The following is an 18,613-nucleotide window of genomic DNA, read 5'->3' as shown; positions in this document are numbered from 1 at the left end:
GACATGGAAGTAACGTCTTTCTCTCTTCCCCATCCCACTATGAATCTTTTTTTTCTGCAGAAAATGATGAGTGTATCAATGAAAGAGGGCAGTTGAAAGAAAGTGTCATTCAGACCCGTGGGTATGAACTAGAATATGCTCTAAGTTCTGTGGTCAAGCGGAAGGACAGCACAGTGTTTGGCTATGCTAGCCAGGCACCTTTCATCTGCAAATACCATCTTACGGCAAAGGTATGATCCTATTGCACAATAAATGAGGTGACTTAAGGCAGTCAACCTAGATGTGAAATTTGTTAACTGCATTTCCATTTATTTAAGCTCTTAGAATTCACAGCCTAACAATCTGGGCCCTACAGCAGTAGAAAGAGGGTTTAACTCCTATTCCCATTTTCCTTATGGACTCCCCAGTTTCCCAAATCTGACACTTTATCCTAGATAAGTAACTATGTGTGGCTTTCTCAGTGCATCTACCATCTTCTTGCAGGATGCGCACTTGTAGTTCACAGGAGCCTCGTGCTTTGCATCAGTAACAATCTCTGTGTCTTTGATGCTGGCCTCAAACCAGTCTGCTGTGCTTTTTTGCTAAAAGAGGACATAGCTGTGTTGTAGGTTGCCTCTTTGATGTAGTTCTTCCTTGCTTCAGTGCCAGTGCTTGTTCGACGGTATCGGAGAAGCATTCACAAAGTTCAGGTATGGCTGTTGCAGAAGTGTTGATTTGAGGCCACACTTTCTGCTTTGTGCTATCCATCTCTTTGGCTGGAGATGGATCTTGCTCACCACCAGGAAGTGATCCAAGTTTAATAACATGTCCAAAAAGGAACTAGTTCCAGTTCATGATCTTTCATATACAAAATGAAGTAGTTCCTTCATGTTGATTTCACAGTTCAAGTTCATCCAGTCGGTCCTCAGTAATTTTCCTCAACATTCAGAACGTTGCAAGCTGCTGTGGTGAAGTATAAAATAATCAAGTTGGAAGTAACTTAAGGCTGTGCATCAAGGGAGAATGAACTTGAAGATGAGCTAGAAATTGTTCAGCATCCTACACCAAAATGAATTTAATTTTCATTCAGTTCACCTGCAATTACGGGAAATACTTTCAGGCATAGTTCAGAGATTTCTTTAACTAATTTAGGAAACTTCATTAAATCAATCTATTTAATTCCAAGCACTGATGACATCACTGGCACATGCCAGGGCCTGGCAGTCTCAGTCCCTGATTGGCATTCGCATAGTAGATAGGAGATTTCCTGCCATGCTTCCAAGGCTCTGTTGGCAAAGCCAAGAGCTGTAGTGGGGTCTATTGGGTTGACACTGAGCATCTAGGGAACCTGGTACTCACAAGAACTTCACGGGGCCAGCAAGACTGTAACGTCCTGGAGAGCAGCTCCAATTTCTGCTTTACATTTAGTACTGGTGAGTTGTATGAAATACAGAAGCGACTTGGTTTCTGCCCAAGAGAACTACATGTAGGGTTGGCAGTAAAACCTACTACAAACAGCAGCCCCCATAAAGATTTAACGTAGCCCTGTCTTAAGTCTTAAAAATTGTCCATCCTCTTATTTTCTTTTGTTTTCTTAGCTATTTTACATGAGCATTCTTGAATACTACCACAATCACATCTGCTATGTAATGTTACCTGTTTGATTCACAGATAACCTGGAAAGACCAGCCAGTCATATTTGCAGAGAAGACGACCCCAAGCAAACAGTTTGGACGGGGTTTCCTGGAATTGTCAGCGCATGGCAAGTGGTTAGCTTCAGCTTCAGAGAGTGGCCTCTTATTTATCCATGATGTTTCAAATCTGGTATTTGTCATAGTGTGGCTCCCATTAACCTTTGCTTGTCAGAAGTATTTCATAGGTGCTTAAGCTAACTAATAAAATAATCTATGCAGCTTAATCTTTCATGCACGTATTATTCCAATTTTAACCCCTCCAGTAACACTATTAGTGCTACTAATAGCAGACTGTTGACAAAAGAATATCTATGCATTTTATCTCACTGGTCTCAGTTAAAAATAAAATACCACTTTCCCCCCTTTCATTCAGTGATCTGTTTACAAACGAAGCAGTCTTTATAACAGAACAACATGCTCACATTAAAATTTGTGCATAGTGTTACTGTTTATTCACATTTCTATTATTTGGGTACAACTTAATTTAGCTTAATGCAGGATTGGGTCTTACCCATGGCATGCAAATCTTTGTGTTTTGGCTCTGGTTCAGGCAGACCAGAACACAAAGGACTGGAGGCAGGTGACATAACCTAAGATAGGAGTTCTGAAGATGGCAGATGGGAGAAAGGAGGATGCATGAGTTCAGCAGCTTCTCCAATGGCACGTTGTACAGACTTAAGTTGACTGTTGTCAGAGCTTTATAGGTCCTTATCAGTGGGTGCAGATTGGCCTTTGAGTTCAGCTGATGTTCTTCAAGTTCATCCTGAAGCTATAAGTCATTGTTGAGCTATGGAACTCTGTCATGGTTTTGCTGAAGAACCACCCTGAACCACATTGAACCATGCTTAAGAAACTAGGAGCTAACCATGAGATGGTGTGCTTTTGTCCCGGCTCCTCCCTTGTCATGCATGAATTCCCCAAAACATTTCTGATAACCTTAACCATGACAAGGGCCTATATTTATCAGTTTCAACCTAGTTAATGAGAATCAGGTTCCCTCTTAACCAGGGTTTGCAGACCTCCTTCAAATTCCAATTAGCATTAAACATGGTGCAGATATAACCCTTAATCATAATTAAGATTGTCATGGTAAATATGCATAACTTGCAATCTGCTGGAATTGGAGGCCTTTTTTGGTATTATTCTAACTCTGAATAACTTGCGTAAGCCCCCCCACATGCCTACCTAATCCCATGTTGAGCATAAAGGTCAGTTTGGGTTTTCAGCTTCCCTACAATCAGAACCCCAATGTTATCAGGGTTCCTGGTCGCAAACAGGCTTTTAAGCACATTCAGCTGAGCATTCTGTGAGCCCTCCTTCAAGCTTTCTTGTGAAATTTGAGAAGTTTGTGGATGGCATGGGTCTCACCAACATGCACAGACATTGAAGATGGGGCTGGTGTGCAAAATCCCCTACACAGTGTTAAAACACAGAATAATGCCTGTACAGAGCTAGGATCTTACTTCTTTCCAGGTATGAAAGAGTGAAGTGTTTCCTGCACTTTCAGAGCTTCATCTGCCACAGCCATCAGTGAGAAACTCATGTGCATGTGACGCTCTAAATCATGGCCTTTGTCTCTAAATTAATATTCAGCTTTTCTCATTTAAACGTGAATATAGTGAACCACATACCTATTAAAATGGACATGGCTGCAGAATGTGTTTTAGATGCATTTATTTCTCTGTTGTAATCCTTCCAAAACTCTTTGGTCTGATGGGGTACAGATTACAACAATTAAATAAACTGGTCTAGTACTGACATAATGTTTCCAATCTCTCTTGTTTTAAAAATAAGCTTTAATTTTTTTTTAAATGAGAACAAAATGCAAACAACATTAAACATACTGATATAACTGGGGTGTAGTGGCAGAGGAAAACTAGAATGGATAAGAGGAAGGGGAAGAAAAGGGAAAATAATACCCTACATTAATTCATGTGCTGCATCTTTCATCAGTATCCAAGGCATCGAAAAATTACTTTATCCTAATCTTCTAAAATATATCTTCTCCACAAACTTAATTGGATCATTGGGGGTCTATGTACTGTCTCTGTTGTATTGATGTACTGTATATAAAAAAAATTAAACCAAATAGCATAAAAAACATCTGTTTTAGATTCTTTCCTAGTTACTTTTCATTGATATGTGAGATGCTCAGAGAGAGCTGTATCCCAGAGTCTACCAGCCCAATCTCTTCACCATAGTTAAGAGAATAAAAGCAGGCTGCGGAAACTCAATGTCCCTCTCTCTAGAAGGAATTCCTTGACTATCAGGTAACAGTGGTATTTTTTCTCTCTTCCTGCTTAAGGAGGTTCTGACTCGTGAATACTGCCATTCGTATCATGGACAGGGAATCAGATCTTTGGCATTCTCACTGGATGGCCAACATATTCTTGTAAATGGCATGCAGGACGGTGCACTTGTTTGTCTGAAATGGAAGTATGTATAAGCTGAAGAATGCCTGTATATGACATAAAACAGCCTTTCAGCAATTCCATTAGGCTATCATTTCCTATTCAACAGAGCAATTTAAATACTTTTATATACTTATATCTCTATTATTTGACCCCAAACAACTAGTTTTATGTCAGCTAAAGAAGGGCAACTAAGGGTCTCTCCTGCTTTTTTTGGTAGGTGTGTTTTCTAATGTGTCATTTACAGTATACTGGATTTCCCCCACATTTTCCTGCTTTATTAGGTGTTCTGCAGTGCTTCCCAATGTTACTATATTATTGCTATCTGAGTGGCGATGGAGAGTGGGACTCTAGCACCATAGCAAAAGAAAACCTGCATAAAACTTGTGAAGTTGGTGGTGTAAAAATTTACAGGATTTTGGGAGGAAGTAGAGCAACATGCAGTGAATGGAAATGGAAACTGCAGGTGCAAACAGTATTGAAAGTGGGAATGCATATAACCATCATGAGCACAAATCACCATGAATTGCAATAAGAAAGATGTCTGGAATGGCTCTAATTTAATTGACATGGGCTACTATCCTGACCATTTATTTTTGAGCAAATAAGCATTGGATTTAGATATAACAATCTTTTGATCAGTCCATTAATTATGGTGGTACAACCTTAGCAATTTCCTAGTTGTTTAATTTCTCTCTCTCTTTTTTGCAGGAAACTGGGAGAGCGCAAATCAAAGGAGGCCACTGACTTCGGAGCTTACCTTCTTAGCAACGTACTCGACAACTATATTTTCCAAGGAAATGCACACCTAAAGACCATGCGAGAATGGGCAGTGACATCAAGTCCCATATATAAGTTATCATTGGATAGCATTTCTTCTCAGGTTTTAAGACTTTTAAAATATACTAGTGTGGTATTTGAAACATAGGTGCTATATAGATCCGTGATGTGCATGTATGGAAGTTGTGGATGAGTTACAGTGCATCCTCGATCTGTTGTTAGAGGATGTATGGAGAAAATGACTGATGAATGCTCTGGATAAAGTGATGTGATTGGTGGAGGTATTGCGTGAAGCTGCCATAAACTAAGCTTAGTAGGAATAAAACACAGAATTGATGAAGATATATATATATATACATATATACATATACATATATATATATATGCGCATGCAGAAAGGGCATAGGGAACTGGGTATGTTTGTATTCTCTTTCACTAGATTTTAGGACCATCTTCCTGTTCAGCTTATTAGAATGATGAAAACTAGTGAAGACTGGCAGCTCACTGGATGACCCAGACCTGTATTGTCAAGCTATTAGGGAAGACAAAATGAGATAGCCAGGGCTTGACATTCTTGCTCATCCCCCTTGCTATGGTGACAACCATGTTCTCTTGACAGAGATAAGCCTGAAGCTTCCTCCCAATACTGGAGCTACAGAGGAGGGAGCTCAAAACATGAGCAGGTTCTGCAGTATGTTTTAGATCTTCATTTCCCGCATACAAGCAGAAAGCAAAACAAATGGCTACCTTCATACTATGGTTCTGAACTAAAGATGGACAATGGAGAGGCTCGTCTCTGAGCCTTCCATGCAGTTATAATGTCTAATGTGCTAGAGGAAATAGAGCCCTGGATGCTTTCCCCAACCCTCAGAAGCTCTGAACTGCAGGGAATTGGCTGAGAGTTCATTTGTTCCTGACCTCATTTTGTGCAGCATGGTATCAAGGATAAAACCCCACCCCATGAGGCAGGGGCATGTCCTAATTATGAGAAGTTTGTGACTGGCCAACATGGCCACCCAAAGGATATTGGCTCCTTGCAGTAACCCAACTATAAGTGTCCTGAGCTCTTTGAAAGAATGGTAAGATAAAAGTGATAGAGGCCATGGATCATCATTCAGTCCCACTTGGTATTGTCCTCCATGGCATTATGCGTCTACTGTTGTCATGATGTTTTAGTAAATATAATGCTTAGTATAGTTCTAATCCCTTTAGAAGCAAGGAAATGTGATGAGTGGCAAAGGTTTGTAGGGCTAGGCAGGCCCCAGACCAGCATAATAGTGAACTTAGTTTTCTGATTAGTTTCTATAAACAATCATTTTTATACGATAATAGTAACAACCATGGTAGTCTGCTACCAGCATTGGCAAATCTTGATGGGAGTCTGTGCAAAGCAAGTAGTATAATAATTATTTCATTTGTTCAGATTTATTTAAATTTGCACTTTCCCATCCTATAAGAAAAATTAAGAGAGCAAATGTTAAATATCTTAAAATGAAAATTCAGTATATAAAATGGAAATCAAAAATACAGTACTAACACATTTTGGTGGCTGAAAATTCTGAAGATAAATTGATAATAGCTCCTGTCTTTCTTTCTTTTTTAATATAACGTTGCAGAAGGCATCATTTATTGATACAACAGAACAAGATGAATACTTTCTTCTGACTCAAGCAAAACCTGAAGAGACGACGTGGTTGGACCAGAAAGCAGAGATGGTAATTTGTCCAGTGCTGCAATAAAGTCTCGGTGGCAACTGAAATGTGTTTTGGTGTTGTGCTGCTCTGTTTTTAAAGCTGCCCCAGTATCAAAAAAACTGGTAGAAATTGCTTGGGAGTGAAAACCAAGCAGCTTAGGCTATGTATGTACCAATGCCCCTCTTTTCATTTCTGTTTGATTCCTCTTTAGACCAGTTTAGACATTACCAATCTGGTTGAAAAAACATAGTTTGCTGAACCGGGAAGAAGCAACAAACTTGAGAGCCCACTACTCCCCAGTCACTTTTCCTTTTGCATGCCTAGCTTCCTGATTTGTTTGTTTGCTTTGACATCCAAACCTGCAAAACTGAGCCACAGTTTCCCAGTTTGGATACCATAGGAAATCATGTAGTCTGCTCCCAATTGAGAGGATTATGGAAAGGCAGGAGAGGGTGCTCAAATTCATAACAAATTCTCAGTCCAACAAACCAGGTTTTGTTGGAATGGGAATGTGGTGTCTGAACCAGATCTTTGTATCAGAAAATTCATTTGCTTCTCTCAGGAAGTTTGCAGTCTGCACCATTAATAGCACAGGATTACAAGTGATTGGGACACTTACTGTCAAGCAAACCTGCTGGTTGGTCACCCAATCATTCACCACTGGCGCCTGTCCTTATTTCTGTTCTAGCCAAGTTTTTTGACTGAAACTACAGGCAGTAAGATTTTCACATTATAATCTCCATTAGAGCTTACCTGTACTTTATTTCATATATCTAGAATCACATTGTTAGTTACTTAGCAGCTCCCTCAAGGCATAGCATCTGTTCCTGGCTACTTCTTCTCTGCTCTTGGTCATTACCAAAAAATTCTCAGTCCTACCCCCGGAGCAATGTCATTTGGTGGGGGAGGCAGCCCTCATGTTCTTGTATTGTACATTTCATGTAAGCCAACTTGAGGATCTTTCTATATCAAAAAATACAGGGGTGCTTGAAGCAAAACAGGAAGTGCTGCACTGCTGCCAGCACCACTATACCTGCTGTGCCAATTTTGAGAGATCTCACCCGAAATCAAGCCAATGTCAGCATCACTTCTCCACTGGCAGAGGTGGAAGGGCACCTGCAGGGGGTTTCCGCTGCCTTAAGTGGCGGCCTCACCCTGCCTGATTCAAAAAGATGGGTTACAAATCAAATGAATGATTAATAAACAAACATCTTTTCCTCTCTCTCTCTCTCTCTCTCTCTCTCTCTCTCTCTCTCTTTGTTCTTCTCTCTATTACATCCTAGGCTATGAATGTGGAATCCAGAAAGTTTCATGGAAAGAGAAGAGAAGTAAAAATCAGAATTAAACAGCTACGCAAAAAGGTGTGTGTTGACAGATTGTCAGAAGCATTTTCAGGGCATTGCCCTTTAGCTTTTCCATAGCCATAGATAACACTGCCCATTTCATAGTGGCTTTTAAACATAGCTTTAAATCCATTCTCTGGAGAACCTTAACCTGAATAGGAACCATTATCCCCTAATGACTGGGAGCTAATATGGGCAGAAAAGATCAAATGGGTCATTTTCACAGAGTCAAAACTCAGTTGCAGCTGCATATAAAGGGCATTTAAGAGCAGACCCGCATCTAATGTGCCACTTAGGGAGGAATTTCAAAGCCTGCATCTTTATTCTGCATTTTATCACAACATACAAAAAGCGAGCCTTGCATATCCTGCAGCAATAACTTAGGCTGAGCAATAACTTAGGCTGAGGTTGCCACTCTCCAAAAGTGGAGAGGACACTTTTGGCTGGAGTCAGATGCTTATTCCAACTGTCTTGCATTTGGGTTTCCTTCTGCTTTCATGAGATTAGATAACAGTTTTGATGTGTTCTCTTTAAGGCTGATTTTATTACAGTAGGTAACTGGATGCCACTGTAAATGTTTCCATTTGGTTGCTGCTATGTGCAAGTGTTGATTACCACATAGACTGGCATGCTCATGTGGAGTTTCTTTATGCCAGTATCCTGTGTTCTGCTGCTCTACTTTTTATTATTTGATATATTTTATTATTACAATTGTTTCTGTCGCTTATTTTAATGACTGCAGTTCTCCAGGGTGTTTTATAGCAGGAAAGTGTGATGAGAGCAACAATATCCTTCACTTTTGGTGGTGATGTGCCTCTGAATACCAGCTGCTGGGAAGCACAAGTCAGAGAGGGCTGTTGTGTTCAGGCCTGTTTGCATGCTGGCCTGATTATTTATACTAGTGAACATAACTAGGACCATTGTGGAGAATCTTTGTTTGACAGAACCATTCCAGGAGATAAGCAATTCTCACATGTTATGGCCTCCATTAGGGAGCACCACATCATGGAGCCATTTTGCCCTTAGACGTTAGAGATGGCAGTGGTTGTCTTCAAAAGGGAATGTTGTCTTCTCAAAAGGGAGTGTAATGCCCAATAATAAGATCACGGGAGGCATATGGGTGAGTGTCCAAGCTGCAAGTAAGAGCAGAGCCAAATGCCACATATTGGAGTCAATGCAATGCAATAAACCCTGGAGAACTTACAGAGGCTGTAAGTCACTGTCATGGACATGACTTCCCACAGTCAAGATGAGCAGTCTGAGTGGGGTGATAGTCAGTCAGAAGAGTAAGAAAGAGACTTGCCTCTTTCTCAGCCAACTGAAGGCAGTGGATTACAGCCCCCCTTCTCAGAAGGAGGAGAGGCTACTTTATCAGTACAATGAGAGCAGGCTGGACGGAGGCCAGTTGTCTGATGAGCAGCCGTTAGTCACCTGACAGGGGAGGGGAAACTCTTTGTCAGAGGAAGAGGTGGGAGATAACCCTGAGAGTCCCAGGGCTCACAGAAGAACAATAGTCAAGGAAAGGCATCAATCGAAGAAGAAGAGGGGGGCGCTTTTGTGTTTCCTGTTGAAGGCGCAATTTGAGCTCAGATGCCTCAGCTTCATCTTGATGGACGGTCGCTAGTGTGAGCGGCTCTGAGGTTAATGGCTGTATACAATAAATCTTCTTGTAAATACAACTATTGCGTGCTGATTATCGGAGCCGGCAGCCTGCCAGATCCTGACAGTCACATAGATCCCAAAGAAACAAAAATACGATCAGCGCATTTCCTTATTGAGATATTCCAGAACAATTAGGCAAAGAGGATGAACTTTTCAGTTATCCCATTAACAGTGTACAGTGGTACCTTGGTTTTCGAACATAATCTGTTCCAGAAGACCGTTTGAGTTCCGCAACGTCCAAAAACTGAAAACTCAATACGGAAGCCTCAATACAGAAAACTCAATATGGAAGCTGTGTGGCATGTTCGACTTCCAAGGCACATTCAAAAACCAAAGCATTTACTTCCAGGTTTTCGGCATTCAAAAACCGAAATATTCGAAAACCAAGGTGTTCAAAATCGGAGTACCACTGTATTTGCACCAGTGTAAGTCTACACAGCAGGACCGGCAGCACTTAACAATGCTGATCAAGTCTGTGTTTTATGGGTTCTAGCTGCAGAATTTGTCTGATAGCTCTTGGGGTTGCTTTTCCAACACTTGCATGGAGAAGGAGCAGTGTCTGAATCATTCCAAACTTTAAATGCACTATGTACCTCCTACAGTTTCATAAGTAGATAGATATTTGCTGATATTAAAACATGGAGACGCAGACTTCCCAAATACTTCCCAAAGTGGAACCACTCAAAGGCTGTTTGGCTTTCTCATCCATGTCCGCTGTATGTTTGGACAAGCACGTTGCACCTTCACTTTTTACAAACACATTTTGAGCCTCCCTCACTAATACTTTATCATTTAAAAAAACAGATTCAGGATATGATGTTTGAAAATGCAATGGTACCAAAAAATGAGATGCTGGAGCAATACGAATTCAATCTGGACATAGAAGAACAAGACAGACAGCAAGTGCATAGTGAAGCAGAAGTGGCAAGGGTAAGGTGAACTTGTGGGGAAAGATTGCTGCAGAAGAGAAAGAAACATTGGGGACAAAGTAAAGAAATAGTACACAGGAACACCAAATGCTGGCCGAAGCTTTTAAAGTTACCGAAGGCAGGGGTGGGGAACCTTTTCTGGTTGATGGGCCAGATCCTTATCCCCCTACCCTGGGAGAACCAAACTTGGCAGGTGGCCAGCTGTATCCACTCCACCACCAATCAGACAAAACCCACAAAAATCAGCACACATTCTTATCTGCAGGCAGTTATCTTAACAGGACAAACAGACTGACACTGGCAAACAGCACACCCAGCTCTTGCTGGCTAGGAGATCAGGCCAGGCAGGGAGCAGGGGTCAGGGTGGTGCAAACCAGCCCTTTCCTACTTAGTCCTCCTGTAAGTTTGCTTAGCACATTCTAATATATATATGATTTTCATGTAACCTAGTGGAATTTGTATCCTTCTCATTTGTTTTTTCTATTATAAAAAAAGGTAAAGAAGGATATAGAGATGGAAAATCTGGCCAACTGCTATTTACGTGAGATCATCAAAGAAGAGTGTTGGGATACCATGTCGGTTAAAGGGCGTTCAGTTAAGGTAACATCTATTGACTTTTTCTTTCAGCTTGGTCCTGTTGTAATTAAAGTACTGAAGTAAAGTAATTAACACAGCAATTCTATACATGGCTACTTGAATTAAGGCCCTTTGCTTTCAATGATGCTTACTCCCACATAAGTGTACATGCAGGATATTGTCCCATGAGCCAGAAGATCTCGTGGACAAAACTCAATAAAATATTAATAGTAAAAGAATGGCAACAAAAACTATTGGAATATGCAGAAATGGCGAAACTCACCCGAAGAATAAGAAATCAAGATAACAGAGTCTTTAATTTAGACTGGAAATCATTTATTGAATATTTTAAAAATTATTGTGAACAGATACAATCATTAGCAGGATTAATGTAAAGATGTGCAGTGAGATAAAACCAATTTTGAATGTATGGGATAATTAATAATTAGGTGTAAATTAGGAGATGCAGTTAAGACATGAATTTAAGCAACTGCAGAAAGGGGGCGAGGGAGATCGAAATGGGGTATTGGAATTTGATGTAAAATGGGAAATGATAAGTAAAATTTATATAAAAAAGAGAAATCAGAATAAACATAGTAGGAGTTTAAAAAATAAATGAATGAATAATAACAAATTTGAAAACTATGCTAATTAGGAGAGAACTAGACTCAGTTCTGAGTCCAAATGACATGACAGAAGCAAAAGCTGCCAAACTCCTCCTCTCCATACATGAAGAGGGGGCTTGCTTTGGCTTGTTCCTGCTCATTCACATTGCACTAAATTGTAGTTTAGCAGGCTGTGCAAACACAGCCAAAATATTAGTTGCATTGTATCATATTGACTTAAAAATTCATACGTGGGTTTTTTTTCAGGCCAGAGATACTAATCATATCTCAGACAGAACTGATCAAAGGGGAGATTTTTTTTAAGGATCTAGAGAACAGGGCAGCCAAGAAAAGCTCCAGGGCCTTGGTGAAAAATGAATTATGCAATCTCTTAGTTTGTCTGGTCAAATTGTGGGAAGTCTCCCAGTCCCAACAGCCCATAGTTGTTGAATGAGAAAATCCCAGGTTCAATCCCTACTATCGCTAGGTGGGGCTAGGGAAGTATCCTGACAAACCTGGAGAGATGCTGCCAGAGTAGACAACACTGATAGGGGGACCAATGGTCTGACTCAATATGATAACTTCCCATCTTCCTGTGTAAGGCTTCTCCATATTAGCAGGTTATGACTTTGAAATCTTAATTTTGTTACAATTGGCAGGAGCTGACGTTTGTATTGTTGGTGTAAATTTTCAAATGAATGGACAGAGATTGCACATGTCAGTGTTGAAAATTTTCTTGAAGTAACATGAAAGAATCTCACACACACACAGAATCTTTATTTCCCCCTTCTCTACCCAAAAGGCCTTCCACTCATCCTGCGAAGTTCAGAATTACCCAATGAAAGAACAGAGTCCGGAAGAACAGTACATGTTGGAGAGAGTTTGTTATTTAAAGAAGATTGAATCAATAGATCTAAAGGTAGAATCTCTTTACCGCTACCAAAAATAAATCCCCATCCACATGTTAAGATTATATAATAACCCTAATGTTCAAGGCCATCCTCTTAGAGGTTTCCCATGCTGAATGAAGTGATATTGTTCATTATAAACCTTACACCTCATAATTTAGAATTTTGCTCTTAGAAATACTCCCTCATTAGCTCTATATCCTTAACCATGAATTTAAAACAATTGCATCTACTATGTGTCTGAGCAATACAGACAGAAAACTCCTATGAACAGTACATATGAAACATAGCAATTCATGTTAAAATACTCGAACTTCTTGGAAACATATAACATGGAGTACAGAAGTCAGTATTCCCATGAGTTCAGGGTAGTTGCCCTGAGATTACTGCTGCCCTGACTATTAAATAAACTACTTTTGTCAGAGTTTAGCTCCTTGAATTCCTGCCTTTTTCATTTGAGAGGTTTCCATTAAACTTTTAGGGCCAAAACAGATTTCATGTTACTCATTAATTGCACGAGTAGCATCTGTGGTGGGGGCCACTTTGGATCAAAACAGTGGGATGGAAGAGAGTAGGACCTTGGTCCTGATCAGAATCCCTCCCTCCCTCCACCGCTCCCCTGGCAACTCCTTTGTGCATGAGAGCTTTCCTCCAAATTAAATATCAGTTGGGGCTGAGGGTATGCAGGTCAGAACTGTGGAACTGGGGCCAAAAGGTTAAAATAGATCTCCTCCATCCTACAGCCCTAATTCAGATCAGGGTCCCCTGCAGCTCCCATTTACTTTCTGAAAATTTGTGCAAAGAGTTGTTGAATGAGAAATGTCATTTCTGTTTGAGGCCAAAGGAGTAATGTATACTATTATTAAGGATTCACTGTTCATCTCCAGAATTCCTCTTCATTATGCCCTTCCTGTATTTCTGCTTTTCCCATCTCCAAACACGAAGAACTCTAAATTAGACAACTGAGGCTAGTAGCAAACACCTGTAATCTGAGGCATGCATCTAATGAAGTAAGCTTGTCAAATACTCCTGAGCTATGTAAACTAATCAGATTTCCACAAACATTGTTTCTTTATTCTATTATTGGCATCCTTTCTTTTTTCCATGAGACTCAAAAGAGGCTCCAGGGAATCCCCCATCCAAGCACTGACCAGACCCAGACATGCTTTGCTTCAAAATGTTTGCTTGCCATGTGCCTTCAGGCGATGCCCTGTTCATTTTGTTTTCAGGCGCTCACCTTGCATATATGTATATTTTAATCTGAAAAATTGGAATTGTTTCATGCCAAATTCTCGGATATGTGTTCTGTAGGATCCATATGATTTTGGCACCATGTCTTCAATTGTTCTAAGCTGCTGTGTTGTTTTATACATATCTAGCTTCGAAGGCAAATCGTTGAATTTGAATCTCAACCTTCAGTCATTGAAGGGGAAAAGACAGAGGAAGGGGAGAAGCAGGAAGAAGAAAAAGTAGATGCTCTGGTGGGGAGCCTCAGTTCACTTTATGGTGGAAATACATCAACTTTATACCACCAGCTAGAAGTGCACACTCGAGAGGAGAAGATTAATCAAATTCTATTGCTACGGGTAACTTTTTCATAGGTGTTTGCTTATTGTTTCATTAACTATATCTAGTCAAAACTGCTCTTCAGTGTCCTCTGATGGGATAGGGGTTTTTGCTGCAAAACTGTTCATACTATCTTATTTCTTTGGAATTTTGATCCTTCATTTACTTGCTTTTTATACTCTCTTTTTTATAAAAGGGAATGACAGAATGCAGGCCACATAAGCAACAAATGTGGCTGCCCCATTATCACAAATTTTGCTTGGAACCTGTTAATTGCTCGGAACATGCTAGAATCCAAATGATATTTTAAGTCAGTTAATAATATTGATTAAGGAGAGTCCATCTTTGATACAAGGACTGAAGAAGATTGTCCTCTAGCTATGTAGTTCTAGGATTCTATTCAAAGGATAGTATAGTATCCTTTGAAAGTCAGTAAATATGAAATCCCTTGTCAGCTTAAAGTTATGTGGCATTTGAATGTGCTCTATCTATCTATCTAATAACCCATCTTTTCTCCAGGGAGCTCAAGGTGCATACATGGTTCTCCTCCTCCCCATAATTAATCCCCACATCAACCCTTTGCAGTAGGATAGGCTGAGAGGCAGTGACTGGCCCAAGGTCATCCAGTGAGCTTCGTGGCTGAGTGGAGTGAAGGCTCCTGCCTGATATTTACAGGCAGGGAGTTCCAAAGTGTAGGGGCTGCCTACAAGTGTACAACAAATATTATGTGGCACCTGTAACAGTGCTAGTTCCATAGACTGAAGCGGCTGAGTGGGCATGCTGTTAGGAAATAATTTTATTACCACATTTGTTCCAGAGTATAAAACAAAGCTGACATTCTTTGTTGAAACAACTTCTGTTGGAATTATGCAAGATTTTGAGCTTCACAAAGCTCTTCTTTAAGCAGAATGAGGAAACTGAAACGATGCTTTTGAGTGTGTATTACAGTGGTACCTCTGGTTACAAACACTTCTGGTTACAAACGCTTCAGGTTCTGAGCTCTGCTAACCCAGAAGTAGCTGCTCCCGGAAGTAGCTGTCATTGTGGGGACTAGTCTACAGGTTTCATTATGTGGTTTAGAATTTTGCCACATACCTTTTGCAGTATTGCTGCCATCTTCTTACCTGTTATTTCAGAACATCATTTACAATGTGAAGAGTCATTTCAATAAGGAGTTTGATGCAGTCATCCGAATGAAAGACCTAGAAATTGCACGTGTTCAAGAAAGAAACGTTAGAATCGCAGAGATCCTGATGCAGCTGGAGCTCCAAGAAGAAATTTGGGTGCCAGTTCTTTCCGAGAAAGAGAAGCCAGATCAAGCACTGATCATTCTGGACTCGGAGGTCGAGTATATAAAATTCAGATCTTTCTTGCCTTGAACACTAAAAGTGCACGAGTAACCTGAGGAGCTGCATCCCTTCAAAGAGGATTGAACACACCTGGTGACATTTGTCATGGCATATGCTTCGGCCCTAGTATTCCCGGGCAGGCAGATGGGGTTACTTGCTTGAGTGCAGGGGTGGGGAACAGGGTCCAGATGCAGGCTGGATCCTGAGCTTCCCCAGCAGGCTGCTTGGACAGATGGGTGGGGCTGCCCAATAGGCTACTCAGTGTGTAGTCAATCCCAACAGGGCTTGAGGTTCTGTTTCAACATTATGACCTTGAAGATGTACCCCTTACTGTAGAATGTGGATATTTTAGGGAATAGACTCTACAAGGCCATGAGAGAGTCCAGTATTGTTGTCAAGCAGGGATGCTAAGGAAATGACTGGTATTTAGCAGGTAGGGCGGGGACTGTGAATTCTCAGACAGCCTACTTGCTGAAAAAGCTGAATCTGAACGTTTTGTCTTCACAGATCAAAGTGGAAAAGTACTTGACCCCGTTGCAGAAAGCAAAAGAGAAAATTATGTCTAGAGTTCACTATAAACGACGTCTTGCTGCTCAGGTAGTTTGGTGACAACAGGGCTTTATTTTCTACACTTTTCACTTCTCTCATCTCATACTCCATTTCTACATCGTTACGTCTTACTTTGTTCTCGCTTTCAGGAGGACAATGCAAGAGAGCGTGGCCTTATGGACATGATGAATGGAGTCCTTGAAATAAAAAAGGAAGATATTTTAAAGATGGTGAGTCCTGTTTTTATCGATTTGTAGCTAAAGCAAGACTTCACATGACAACAAATAAATATAGCATTAGTCTCATAAAGAGAGACCTCAAACACTTGTTCTAGGAAACTGATATCATTCAGCCCTGAAGCTAAGCAGTGCTTAGATAGGTGGCCACCATGGAACTAAACGTATATCATGCTGCCTTGGGTTCTAAGACTGAAAAAGGTGGGACGTAATTGTAAGAAAGTAAACAATAAAAATAGATTGGAGAGGTAGTGACGACTCTATGGCTGGGCTTCCCCCCGTGGCATGATAGTGGATTAACTCCACTCAATATGCCCCAAGAACTCTCCACCCATGTCTTTGGTAATGAAATGTCACTTGTGTCCAGACTCAGACTCTGGGTGGGGAAAAAGCCCCTTTCACTTCAGGTAGCAGCAATAAGGCAAGTTTTTCCTATAACTGGATGCACAAGGCATCCCCAGTTGTCTTTCCCCCAAGTAATCAAAGTGTACCTAAGGGCAGAACAATAACCTCCATGGCATGCAACTAACAATAGATCAAGGACCCCAAATTTCACATTCCCATACTTATACAGGAAAACAGATATGTTGGTGTAACATGTGAACTTGAACATGGGTAGTCTTGATAACATTCAAAATGACTTTGAAGAGGCAAAATGCTTCCACTTTTGACCACAAACCAACCAAAATTCCCTGTGACACCTGAACCTGGGAAACTGTGGTTCATTTAAACTATGGTGAGAACAAACCAAGTGAGGTTTCAAAACCTTGGTTTCCCCCCTCAAATTCTAGTATAATCTAACCACAGGTCCCCGAGTTCACACTCGTGGGAGAGTGTTGTTAGTTTAAAATTAAAAGAAGCAGGTTTCAGTCTCCTTGAGGGTTCAGTATAGTGGAGAGGAACTGTGCAAACCTCAGGCCTACACAGCAGCAGTTCATTGATTATTTCCATCATGATATTGAGTGTCACCAGAAAGTAACATTCTGAAATTCAAGGTATACATCCTTTAAGCATTACAGTGGTACCTTGGGTTAAGTATTTAATTCGTTCCGGAGGTCCGTACTTAACCTGAAACTGTTCTTAACCTGAAGCACCACTTTAGCTAATGGGGCCTCCTGCTGCTGCCGTGCCACCAGAGCATGATTTCTGTTCTCATCCTGAAGCAAAGTTCTTAACCTGAAGCACTATTTCTGGGTTAGCGGAGTCTGTAACCTGAAGCGTATGTAACCTGAAGCGTATGTAACCCGAGGTACCACTGTATAATGTTAGTAAATATCCAGTGCTCTTTTTGAATCTCTCTCCCACTTTTATATATTCAGGAGATTCCAGCACCTGCTTTTACAGTAAAACAAGAAGCACTGTGGAATGAAGATGAGAGAAAAATATATAAAGAATATGAGAAGAAAGTTAAGGAACTGAATGAAGAGAGAGAGAAACACAGAAAGGTAAACAGAAATAAGATGAGAAGGAGGATTATCAAGGTTCTCAGCCTTTAAAAAGTATTTCTACCTACTTTAAGTAAATCCAATTCTGGTATGATTAGCTTGAAAGTTTCTATGATGAGGCAAAATGAAAATGTAAACCATAACTAGCTTTCCAAGAATTGGGTATTGTTATGTTGTTAAAAACTATCTTATCAGGTGTTTTTTATACTCAAATTGTAATTGAACAGAGTGAATAATTAGTTATAATCACAACAGTATTAGATGAGCAAGAAAAATAACTATCTTTGCCTTGCATTTTTAGATTAAAAAAATCAAGTTGCTATTCATGGCCTGTTTTCACAACTGGACAGTTTACATTAAAATTAACTCGCTGGAAGTGAACAAGTCTTAATGTAGTGAAGTTCTCAGTCAGCTGGGATGACCAAGAAACCTCGTATTGCTTGACTTAAATGTTTCAAAGGAACAATTAATGTTGTGAAATAGGCCTAGAACTAAAGAAAATTGCAAACAAAATATACAGCATGGGATATCTTTAGGTTATTGGTAAACTGGATAGAGAATACATTAATCACATCAGAAATGGCCATATTTAAGCCAAACTGTGGCTGCTGAGAATACCAGCCTTTGAAAACTGGAAACAGTTGTCAGTTGGACCCATTGGCTGCCTTTCTCCATCAGTCTGGGTTTTTTTTCCTGGTTATCACCTTTTTGTTGGTTCATTATTTTTGTTCATTCCCTACCCAGGGCTAATTACCTGCTAAATGACTAATAAGATAAGAGAGGATGCCATGTGTCTTCAGTGTTTCAAACCTGATTATTGCTGGGCTTGTTCTTACAAACATGAACATCTAGAATTTTACATGCTTTAAAAACAAAGTATCAGATTT

The 18,613-nt window shown here is 40.3% G+C and overlaps 2 protein-coding genes across 3 annotated transcripts in view; one reads left to right on the top strand and one right to left on the bottom strand.

Moving 5' to 3' along the window:
• CFAP43 (cilia and flagella associated protein 43) overlaps positions 1-18,613 on the top strand; it is a 45,122-nt gene that overhangs the window by 18,804 nt on the left and 7,705 nt on the right. For both annotated transcript variants that reach the window (XM_083616525.1, XM_083616526.1), the window contains exons 15-28: positions 61-230; positions 1,651-1,803; positions 3,979-4,109; positions 4,796-4,967; positions 6,481-6,579; positions 7,842-7,919; positions 10,368-10,493; positions 10,988-11,092; positions 12,476-12,592; positions 13,961-14,167; positions 15,284-15,490; positions 16,004-16,093; positions 16,195-16,275; positions 17,601-17,726. In XM_083616525.1, the coding sequence (XP_083472651.1) occupies positions 61-230; positions 1,651-1,803; positions 3,979-4,109; positions 4,796-4,967; positions 6,481-6,579; positions 7,842-7,919; positions 10,368-10,493; positions 10,988-11,092; positions 12,476-12,592; positions 13,961-14,167; positions 15,284-15,490; positions 16,004-16,093; positions 16,195-16,275; positions 17,601-17,726 (1,862 nt within the window). The remainder of the gene's footprint in view (positions 1-60; positions 231-1,650; positions 1,804-3,978; positions 4,110-4,795; positions 4,968-6,480; positions 6,580-7,841; positions 7,920-10,367; positions 10,494-10,987; positions 11,093-12,475; positions 12,593-13,960; positions 14,168-15,283; positions 15,491-16,003; positions 16,094-16,194; positions 16,276-17,600; positions 17,727-18,613) is intronic.
• CFAP58 (cilia and flagella associated protein 58) overlaps positions 1-18,613 on the bottom strand; it is a 168,665-nt gene that overhangs the window by 149,069 nt on the left and 983 nt on the right. The gene's annotated exons all lie outside the window — the stretch shown is intronic.

The sequence above is a fragment of the Podarcis filfolensis genome (genome assembly GCF_964270895.1).
Source record: "Podarcis filfolensis genome assembly, chromosome: 5".
NCBI classification, from domain to species: domain Eukaryota; kingdom Metazoa; phylum Chordata; class Lepidosauria; order Squamata; family Lacertidae; genus Podarcis; species Podarcis filfolensis.
The sequence above is the reverse complement of the archived record's forward strand: the minus strand, read 5'-3'. Positions and strand labels throughout refer to the sequence as shown.